Below are 11,594 nucleotides of genomic sequence, written 5' to 3'. Positions count from 1 at the left end.
ATGAGACGCTGTCTGTTTACTCGGAGAGCGCTCTGCCGGTACACTTTAGTATTTTATTACCAATGATATGAAGTTTTCAATTTGCCCTAACACAGATAGAGAGAGTGTGAACACGTTGCTTTAATTGATTCTTTCTGATTACTTGCACATGGTGGTGAGACATGGGACAAATAACTACTCTCTATGGAAAATATATTTGCTTTGCTCAATTTGTAGGAAGAAGGAACTCTTCCTCCCCCGCAGCCTGGGACCTCCAGGGCCTCCACATCTAGGGCCTCCACACGACAGGTAATTAATTAAACTAAATGTAAAAGTATAGGCACGTTATAAAATGGTCAGCTTTCTTGCTGTGAGCCATGCTTGAATGTTAAAGCAACATATATGTGTTTCAGGCTGAAGTAGACTCTGTGAGGGCGCGTTACAAAAGGACCCTTCTGCAAACTGTCGAACTGAATGCCCTGCTAATTAAAAAAACGAAGTTTGAGGTGCAGAAATTGGACAGAGAAAGACAGGTAATTGTGTAACATTCGATCATTTATTTTCAAGTCAAATGAAAGGTGCATAAGGTGACCTTTATGTTTTAGGATAACTAAAAGAGAAATTCCTTTTTTACAGAAAAAGTTAACCAGAAAATACGTTTTTTTCTCTTTTTCCTTCAGGAATGGATGAGAAATAAAGAAAAACTCTAACATAAATCACCCAAGGCCTCTCTCTCTGTGTGTTATATTTTTTTTATTGTGCAAATGTCAATGCGATGGCATCTCTGACAGCCCTGCCAGTAGGGTAGTCCAGGGTGATGGGGTCTACCACATCAGGAGGTTGGGGGTCTGCAGGAGGGGCCCTCTCCTTCCTCATTGTGGCAATGTTGTGCAGCACAACACAGGCCGTAATGATGCGGCATGCTCTTTCAGGGGCCACTCTGAGCCCCCGCAGGCAGGTGAATCTGGCCTTCAGTATGCCAAATGTCATTTCGATCTGGACCCTGGTTTTGGCATGGGCCACATTGAAACTGGTTTGTGGCCCTTCACCAGGGTCAGGATACGGGGTCATAAGGAATGGCTGGCAGGCATAACCCCTGTCCCCGAGCAGCACTCCACTGAAGAGCCCTGAAGATAAAGGAACATTTCCATAAGTATACACAAAAGGCAGTTTAAGAAGCACAAAACAATAAGAATGTACAGTTGCCATACCCTGCTCGAGTTTGTGACACAGTGAAGACTCTGCGAAGATCCTCGAGTCATGAACTGACCCAGGCCACTTTGCCACAAGGCTGGTGATTATACCCCTGTGGTCACATGTGGCCTGCAAAAGCATTTGGGGTTAAAAAGCCTACTTCCACAAAAAGAGCATCATAGTCAGTGTAGCATCAGTGTTCATTTACAATGAGCCCATGTTGTAGATAAAGATAGTCCAAGTGTGAAACATGTAGCCTACTGTGTGAATATTTAAATCTGAGTTACTTTAATCACCCAGACTTCAAAGTGTGGTCTAGTGAATGTGCAAGATGTACCTGAATGTTGAGGCTGTGGATGGATTTGCGATTGACATAGTCGCCTTCATTTTCTCCCAGGGACGCAGAGATCGGTACGTGTGTGCAGTCGATACAGCCAAGCACCCTGGGAAACCCTATGAAATAGTAGGCTGCATTTATTATACAACGGTGTACGTCATAGGAACAACATTCACTGTAAAAATATAATCACTTACCTGCCATGCTGTAAAATCTCTCTTTGATCGTCTGCGTGGGACATGTGCCAGGAAACACAACAAAGGACTCTACGAGCCCTGTCAGAGCATGTGCGACCTTATGTATAGCAAGGCAGACTGCATTTTTGCTGAGATTCTCTGCATCCCCCACGGCATACAAAAAACTGCCGGTTGCAAAGTAGCGCAACGCGATACATAAAGTCTGCGGTACTGTAAGGGCACAACTCCGATGTGTGGCATTAGCAATATATGGCTCGAGGAGCTGACACAGATAAGTCAGCCCTTCTGATGAGAACCTGTATCTTTCATACAAATACTCTTCAGGGAAAGCCAAAGGGTTTAATCTTTCCCTAAAAATCCTCTCCCGTCTGAGAGCGCCTCTCACAATCCGAGCTCCAAGCTCCACGGTGTCATCTACAAATGGTGACGCCATTTTACAGAGATTTCATTGGTCGATAGGCGGAGCTTTCATAGGCTTATCTCTTAGCCTGCAACCTAACCTGGTCCCGACCAGGTTAGCTGCTTAACATATATTACCATGGAGATCTAGCCTGCTAAAAAGAGAACCAGCTTCGTAGGACCGGAAAGCCGGAGTTTCCCCTGAATTTAGCCGGCTAAGCGAAAATCCTGCTTCGCAGTATACCCCCCTGCTCAAGTAGTTCCACATGAAACATAAAAACATAAATAGAACAACAAAAGGACATCATACAGCATCATTTACATAATTATCCACATGAACAGGTACCAATAGCTTCCGATTGACTAGCATCCAACCGAGCTTTAAAAACATTTAGTGGCACCAGATTTCCTGATCTAAAAATATAGCGATTGTTTTTGTACTTACGCCAACGTGAATTAAACATTATTTTGTTAAATAAAAACATGGTGATGTTTAGTAAATGATTACATGTCTCTTATTTAGCACAGAATATGATCCTATCCGTGACATATGGATCTTAACAAATATCCGCTATATCAGATACCTGTTGATCAGCTGTTTATTTCACATGAGTTCCAGTGTGGCAGCTTTTCACGGCTCCCCCTGGTGGATCCATGATCCATTTCAGCTGGTTTCATTATAATTAAATGTATTTATCAAGGGGGCGTATCAAGTCCTGCGGGGGGGGTTTTCCTTTTCAGCAGGGGCCCACCCCGTGCCGATCACGGACCCGCACGGGTAGGCGTCTGAAATGAAGCGCTACATCTGTATGTGTGGCCCGAGCGAGAGAGAGACCTTACGTGTATTGTTTTTGTTAGCATCTGGTGCTAGCTAGCTGCGCTAACGGATATAAGGAGCTGTTTAAATGAAAACAGAGGAGCGACATTTCGCCACAACTGTGCCGAGCACTTGACTTTATGCAGGAAGCCAGACAGTGGGACATTGTATGAAAAGTCAGCACACTCAGCACTAGGGTTGGGTACCGAGAACCGGTTCCGAACATTTCGATTCCAACGGCATCATTTAGAAATCTGAATTTCGGTTCCGCTTTTCGATGCCTGAGGAAATGTTTCTCGCCGCTCTCCGTAGCCTACTGCATGACTGCAGCGGGGCGGGAAATGTAGCGTTGTACCTACACTCCCTACAGTGTAACCTGAGACCAGGGCCGGCCCGTTGCACTGGCGTTATAGATGTTCGCCTAGGGCGCCAGATCTGTGGAGGCGCTGCGCTGGCAGCTCTGGGAGGAAAAAAATGTGTTTTGACCGTTGGTGCTCATCCTAATTTTTGGCCTTGATGTAACAACATTCATAATTAAGTAAATGTAACACCCTTTTCATCCCGGTTACAATTTTCATTTCCCCTGTACGATGGGCGCTGTAAGTGATGAAAATGGGGGATGTTGGCTTATCTGGCAACCGCAGCTCACAGCCAAAGTGTGAGTGAGCGAGGGAGAAAGGGAGGGCGCTGTTGTTATTAGCATCTGGTGCTAGCTGCTCTAACGGAATAAGAAGATGTTTCTACAATGATGTGGAGGGAGAGTCCTCTCCAGTCAGACTGAGGCTGATAACTTCAGCTCAGTGAGGTAAAGGACTCTGAGTGTTTAGATAGTTCACTTTAGTCTAAGTTATCTCAGTGGGTCTCAAACGTTTTGATCACAATTTACGTAAACACATATTTCCAAGGCTCTCCTTTATAATTATTGGGATAAAACAGGTTTGAAATCATTCCAATGTATACTATAGGACAGTAAACCAGACATATCGTTTTAAACTGGAGAGATACAAAAAATATGCATAAATAAAATAGTAAAATAAGATATGAATGAACAACAAAAATAAAATACGTTACATGTATTTGTTATTGGCTATGGTAGGTTACTGGTTATGCTCACATACTTATTTAATTATTAAAATGTAAACCGATCTTTTTCATATGGGTGTTTGGAGTTGTACCCCCTAGATCTAGTCTCTAGTAATTCTGCTTAAAGTGCACCAGATTGAAGCATTTTACTTCAAAATGTTCAAACCTTTCTTCCCTGTATGCCTGAGAAGGCAGATGCTTGTTTTTCTCAAAAAGAACTGTTCTTTAAAAGTTGGACTGTTGCACTGTTGTAGCTTCAGTGGTTCTAAGGTTACAGTTACATAGCAGTGAATATAAACAGACTGATTAATGTGAATATTACTGTAAACTAACCTGTGTAAAAGTTTCTCGAATAAATGTAATTTTTTTGGTGGAAGAAGCATGTATCATTTTTTTACCCTGCCCCTCAAAGAACCGGAATCGAGAACCGTTAAGAACCGGAATCGAAAAGTAGAATCGGAATCGGAATCGTGGAAATTCAAACGATACCCAACCCTACTCAGCACGGATAGTGTAACATGATTGCAGCGTCCAGGCAGCTCCCATTTGAGCATATGCCTTGAGTTGCACATAGCTCCAACGATCCATCAAACACACACACACACACACACACACACACACACACACACACACACACACACACACACACACACACACACACACACACACACACACACACACACACACACACACACACACACACACACACACACACACACACACACACACACACCATTTGTATTGTATTATTGTATGAGAGAGGTTCCAGGTTGAATTGAGGCAAATATTTGTAATGTTCAGAGGTTGTTGTTTAATATTCATGAGAATATTTTTCATTGTTCAAATGATAATAAACATTTGCATAAAGCATATTTGTCCACTCATATGTTGATAAGAGTATTAAAAACTTGAAAAATATTCCTCTAAGGTACATTTAGAACAGACAAAAAATGTGCGATTAATTTGCGATTAATCGCGATTAACTATGGACAATCATGCGATTAATCGCGATTTAATATTTTAATCGACTGACAGCCCTAAAAAATATATATGGCGAAACGAAAACAGCCAAGCCTCGCAGATTTTGGATTCACAAGCAAAGAAGGGAAGGAGTCTAAACATGACAACGTGAACAGAACAACTTTTAGTTAGCCGTCTGTAAGCGGCGTTAGGGTCGAGTTTGACAGCTCCACACCGAGGGAGAGGCCTGCCGATGCGGAGCCTGAAGAGGCTTCAACAACGGCCACAGCCGCCGGCGCCACCAGCACTAGCGAACCTGACGATGCCTATGACCTGCCTTTTTACTGGACACAAAAAAGATGGAGGAAGTGGAATGAAAGGTATCCATGGCTTTTCATAACAAATTAGAAATGTGTGGATGTGAGATTTGCAAAGAGGCAACAAGTATATTGATCTCCCTTCCGCTCGCAGAAAAATCCACCGGCGTTCACCAAAATAAATAGGGCTCCCCCGATAGCAAAGGGGTTATTCGAACACTGCTTATATGCAGTGGCGGCGCCAGGGTATGGCTGGGGTAGGCTACAGCCATACCAAGAAATGGCTTAGTCCCACCTTAGCCCCACCATGAAAAATGATGTTAAAGTAAGCAAATTAAATTAAATAATAAGCAAAATGCTAAATGTTGAGAACTCGGCTTGCGAAAATATATGGGTCGTGTCCACAACACACAAACTGATCCTGCTGCAACATCAAGTGCACTTTACTGATGCATTATGGTTGAGACCATTCGGGCTTATGCTAGAAGAGGGGTGCAAGGAATAGTCTAAGTAGTGGGGGAGTTTTATACACTAACGGCCCATCCACAAAGCGGCGTCCGTTGAAGCTTGCCGGCGGGCGTGTCTGAAACTCGACCAACAACCAATCACATGAATCTCCCGCCCCTGACACAAAAGCAGCGGTTTGATTGACTAGAGCTTGTACTGGCATATGATTCGATTGGCTGACGCTTCTGCCAAGGCTTCAAAAGTTGAACATTGCTCAACTTTTGCAGCGAACCACGCCAGCAAAGCTCCGCTTCGCTTCCCACAATGCAGTTCGGCGAAAAGTGACGTCACCCCATTCAAAGTGAATGGTGAAGCTTTCAACGCTCAAAAGATCAAAATGCCTCCGAATGCAATTTGAATAGACCTACAGCCAATCAGAGCAATGAAACATTGGGTCTGCGTCATGCATTACTGATTGAGATCAATCGGAACCGCCATTCAGTATCCCAATTGGATCTTCAACGTGTAGGCTACTATCATACGTCACGTTCACAGAGATCCCTTTTTATTTACTACAAGACAAATGTGCCGTTTTATTTCATAAAGTTCCATTTTGATTGAGACAGGCAAATAATCCAAACCTCACGCGTGGCTTTTCACTGTCAAGGGGGCGATATAGCGTATGTAATTGCATTGCAAATACTGACTTGAGCCCCACCACTGTATCGGTTAGCCCTACCATAGATTACCCAACAAAAATACTCTGGCGCCGCCACTGCTTATATGTAAACAGTAACAAAGTTCAGTCAAAACATTGACAACAAAATCGGAGAAGCCGCTTGATCATGGAGGGCGAGGGGTGGTGGTGCATATGCTGCCACCCCAGTTGGCAGCTTTGTTTTGCAGCCGATTCAAAATGCTGCAACACGTATATTGACAAGAGCACGGAAAAGGGACCACATTAATCCTGTTTTGGCTGCTTTGCATTGTGTTCCAAGAATGCAGGGTTGTTGGTTGTTCCTAGAGTCTCTAAAAGAACAATGGGAGCCAGAACCTTTTGTTATCAAGCTCCTCTTTTGTGGAATCAGCTTCCAGTTTGTGTTCAGGCGGCTTAAGACCTTCCTTTTTGATAAAGCTTATAGATAGGGCTCACTATATTCAGCCCCTAGTTTTGCTGCTATAGGCTTAGACCAGGGGTCGGCAACCCCTGGCACGTGTGCATTGTTGATCACCTCTCATTATAACTCATTATAAAGCTATAAAACTATAAATATTAAACTTTACTTCACGTGTTCATTTAAGAACAGCTGTTACATACCTGGGTGAAGGTTACAGTTCATTTAAATGAAAGATACAACGTTACTCCACACTCATGGTTCAATCCACCTTAAGAAATAAGACCGACCTCGGAAGCAGTTGTGTTTTAAAAAAACCTTTATTGACACAAGTACACTTTTTTATAAGAATATAAATAAACCACAGAAATGACTCCGGAAAAGCTGCAGATCGAGCCATAAGAAATGAATGCAACTGATTTCATCCGTGCGGTTTGGCTTTATGAAGCAGGCACGCAAACGGTTACGTCATGACACAAACGATGACGCAACGACGCATTACCAGTCGGACTCTGGGCGGTGTGAAAAGAGCCAGAGCTAAACCGAAGAACTGGTTCTGAACCTGAAAAGCTCTAGCACGGAGCTTGAACTTTCCTGTCGGCTCCCAGACCGTAGTCGAGGAGGGCAGAAGCAACAAGCTTCAGGTTCAATAACCCACTTTAGCTTAAATGACTGGAGAGAGGCGAGCTCTTCTTGGGAGACCGTTGCATTTATTCAGCTGTTCTTCTGTTTCACAAAATACATCACAGACCTCTGTTTTTCTGCTTCCTCGTTTCACTTCCAGAAACATACACACGTTCCCTCACTGTCGCTCTACCATCCACAAACACACATGCACAAGCCACACCCCTGTCTCTCTCTCTTAAAGGGACAGCGATCTCATCTCACTCTGCATGACCCTAATATCATAACATGTGAGCTCTGGAGAATTACAGAACGGATAAGTCAACCTTATTATTATGCCGTTTAAACAAATTATTTAAATGTGGTTGTTAAATTCGACATCATGTAAGTTGCGCTGACAGGTCCACACACTGCTTCCCCGCAGCGAGGCTCCCCCCACCCTCCTGCTGATAGTTCACGAGCGTCACCTGTGCCTTGTACCGCAGAGTTTGTAACGTCACAAATAAATGGGGCCAATCTTCAGTCAGATGTGAATGTGTAATCTAACATTTTCAGTAAGAATAATGGACGAAAGGAGTGCAAATACAAATACAATTTACTGAAATGTGAACCAAAAGTTAATCAAATGTTTTAAATAAAAAGCACATATGGACAGAAGGTGTAAACCTATTAAATGTATAAGTAAACACATTTAGTCAAATAAAGTGACAGACTAGGCCTGTGCAGTTGGTATCAGCTCCTCCATCAGGCCTGGTCCTCCTCGCTGAGGAAAGACCCTCAGTCCTCTCCAAACCAACAGACAGGACGTCCATCACATGGAGGTTTCTCCCTGAAGTCTCAGCAGCTCTCTGGACACCACGCTGTCTCAATCCGTCCACACTGAATATGAGAGGGGAAAAATGAAAATAATAAATGCTTTAGACAATAAGAAACATAAAGTTGACTGTTGAGTTGCTCAGTTTTTTTAGATTGTCAATACTATTACTGTATAACTAATATATCAGGTTAAGAGGCATATTCAAATAAAGATTGGTCTTTAAATACATGTTGTCTTTTGAATTGTTTGTCTAAAGTCAAGGATCTAGAACTGGTACTTAGTTTTAATGATACAGTCTGGTTATTATGCTTTGGAAGAGGCCTCACAGGTAAGAGCACTAACTAGCTACCATCACATTTACCTTAGCTTGACTTAAATGTATTAAACGTATAATTAAGTGATATCAAAATATAAATAACTAATGTCATGCAAAAATATTAATATGCTTGATTCCAGTGTTGAATTTAGCACAATTGCATACAAACTAGGGCCGGGACTTTAACGCGTTAATTAAGATTAATTAATTACACAAAAATTAACGCTTTAAAAAAATTAATGCATTTTAATCGCACTTTAATCGCACTTATTTTTGCACAGCGGAACGTTTCTCACTGGATGAGTTTCAGGCGTACCGATTATACTGGAGCACCAACTAACGTTCATGACTTCAGCATGGGACTTCAAACAACAACAAACCACGGTGAACAATAGTCAAACATGAACGAACAAGCTGATGAGACCGCTTTGGTCGGCCCCGTGGATGGGAAATTTTGTTTTAAAAAACGGACGGATGGAAGCATCGACAAGAGCACGGTTGTGTGCAAATTATGCAAACAAGAATTTGCATATCACCGCAGCACATCAAGCCTAAAGTATCACCTAAATGCAAAGCATGTAGCAGCTAGCGTGTACGTTAGCCCGACTCCGAGTGCAAGGAACCACACCCTGACCCAACCCACACTCAACCAGATGACTGGTTTCAGGGCCAGGATAAGTAAGTCCACGTCTGAGAAAATAACCAACTCCCTGGCTCACTGGATTGCACTCGAGGGCTCGACATTAAGGACTGCCCGATGGCCCGGGGCCATCTAGTATTTAGCTCGGGCAATGAAGCCTCACCTGCTGGTTGCCCGATCGGGCAATCTATTATGCCAGTATCATGCAGCTCGCGGATCCAGTAATGAGTGACCCGACAGTAAAACTAAACATATCTATAACTAGTTTAGGTAGTTTGAGAGGTAATTAAAATAGCTACGTGTGATATTCTAACCTGAAGTGTGTGTTTTGTTCCGCTCACCGCTGCATGTGCTTATGCAGAGCTGCGTGTCGAGTCTCGACTCGTCAGCAGCAGCTGATCTCTCTCCCGTCAGATTAGACTTCACTCGCGTTTATGTCCATATCGGTCAGATCCAGCTAGTTCTAGCTAATGATATGACTACCTGCTTATTAAAAGACAACTACACAATAAGTGTCGCTATGCAACTGGATGAGGCCACAAAGTATAGCGCAGCATTATGCATTTATTTACATGCCCACCGGAACCCCGAGGCATTACCAACAGATCAACGCACAATCTCTTTCTCCACATTAAGTGTTAGACATTAGAGTTGACTATTCTTGTCTGTCACATAAGTGGCGCAACTGAAGCGGTATTGCTCTAAAGGGAAATTATTTTGACCGAAGATATTTAGATTTCCCGGCTAACGGGAACTCTGACGTGTGCTTCGCGGATGCGCTCGGCTCCTCTCGACTGCTGCTCGGGTCTGCTCGGTCAGCTTCCGGATGAGGAGGCATTCGTTAGACCAACTTACAGTAGTTAACATTACAAACATTTTTAACAGGGTCCATAATATTGTAAATAATGTTTGTTTTGGCAGTTATAACTGAATGTAATGTTTTCTACTTTTTTCCATCTGGGAAGGCATTTGCCTTCATCAGATGGAAAGTGTTTTGACCAACAACTTAAGTATTTCTTATAGCTATGCAGGGCATGCAAGCGAGCAAACACAAACAAGAACAAACAAACAAGTGAAATGAAGAATAAAATTGAAATTGTACAATATAATATTGTGGTGGTTCATCTTATAATTCAGTCTAGAGAATGCACCAGACAGCATCTAAGACCTGCAAAAATCTAAATGTTCTAGGGGGATGGAGGCCCCCCAAACCCTTCGTGCCAATACGTCCGCGTGCATTTTTCAGGGCAATCTCTATTGGGCTCAGGGCCATCTGTAAATTAGCTTAGATGGCCCACAGGGCCATCTCCCAAAATCCTTAATGTCATGCACTTGGACTGTAGAGCACTTGGAGTAAAATCCATGTGAAAATTGCTTCTCACTGTTCTCAGGTCAAATATGTATATTTGATTAAAAATGCGATTAATTTCGATTAATTAATTACAAAGCCTCTAATTAATTAGATTAATTTTTTTAATCGAGTCCCGGCTCTAATACAAACATTAAAGGATTTTAAGATTCTGAAGTATTATGCTAAAAACTCAATAACTTAGATTATTATTTATAGTTTTGCTGAATAGTTTCATGTCCGCTTACCTTAGAAACGTAAAATGCCACGGCAGTGTGCAGATGGGGAGCATGTTAGCTTAGCTTGGTAGCTTCAGCTAGCTCTGGAACTTCCAGCTCGGTGGCAGCAAGTCCCGCCTCGGCTCTGCCTATTTGCCCTTATTTGGATCAGACTGGAGCAGGCGGGAGTTGAACTCTGACGTCACTGTCGAGCTGTTAGTGGCCGACTCCACCTACTAAGGGCTTCTCGGCAACTCTGCAGAATCCTATGGGAGACGTCACGGACCCTACGTCCATTGGGAAACCTCAGCTTTATGAACGTCCTGTCTGTGAGTTTGACCAGAGAGGGCTGAGGGTCTTTCCCTGCGAGGAGGACCAGGCCTGAGGGAGGAAGACCTACACCAGCTGCACCTACAGAACTTAGCCCATGCTGGGCATAGCTGTTACCACCTGCACAGGCCTAGCCTGTCAATTAACAGATTAACATTTAGTGTAACTTATGTATATTATTTCGTTTTTATTTAAAAATGGTGATGGTTCATGCTTGATAACTTTTAGTTCACATTTCAATAAATTGTATTTGCACTTCTTTTGTCCGTTATTCTTACTGAGAAAGTTACTGCAAACTTCTGCAGCAATGGAGAGTCAGGAGAGTGGAGAGATGGAGCTTTGATGTCAAACAATGATAGTTTATTACAAGTCAACGGCCGGAGTATTCATATCACAAGTCACAGCAGCAAAAGGTTCTGACTGCACGGGTGGGTTGTCATGTCAATTCTGATCAGC

At 43.0% G+C, this 11,594-nt stretch overlaps 1 protein-coding gene across 1 annotated transcript; it reads right to left on the bottom strand.

Moving 5' to 3' along the window:
* Positions 1-713: 713 nt before the first annotated feature.
* Positions 714-2,140, bottom strand: LOC117446497 (putative nuclease HARBI1). The gene is made up of 4 exons (XM_034082697.2): positions 1,708-2,140; positions 1,511-1,626; positions 1,191-1,302; positions 714-1,106 (listed from the first exon to the last, which is right to left on the bottom strand). The coding sequence occupies exons 1-4, from the start codon at positions 2,138-2,140 to the stop codon at positions 733-735; spliced, it is 1,035 nt and encodes a 344-aa protein (XP_033938588.1). The 3' UTR covers positions 714-732.
* Between the last annotated feature and the right edge of the window lie 9,454 nt (positions 2,141-11,594).

Source organism: Pseudochaenichthys georgianus, chromosome 5 (assembly GCF_902827115.2).
Source record: "Pseudochaenichthys georgianus chromosome 5, fPseGeo1.2, whole genome shotgun sequence".
NCBI lineage: Eukaryota > Metazoa > Chordata > Actinopteri > Perciformes > Channichthyidae > Pseudochaenichthys > Pseudochaenichthys georgianus.
The sequence above is the reverse complement of the archived record's forward strand: the minus strand, read 5'-3'. Positions and strand labels throughout refer to the sequence as shown.

Coding starts and splice junctions, on each gene's coding strand:
- LOC117446497 (XM_034082697.2), bottom strand. CDS start 2,140: ATGGCGTCACCATTTGTAGATGACACCGTGGAGCTTGGAGCTCGGATT. Junction 1,627..1,707: donor GAGATTTTACAGCATGGCAG/GTAAGTGATTAT, acceptor ACTATTTCATAG/GGTTTCCCAGGGTGCTTGGC. Junction 1,107..1,190: donor GTGTCACAAACTCGAGCAGG/GTATGGCAACTG, acceptor CTTTATCTTCAG/GGCTCTTCAGTGGAGTGCTG.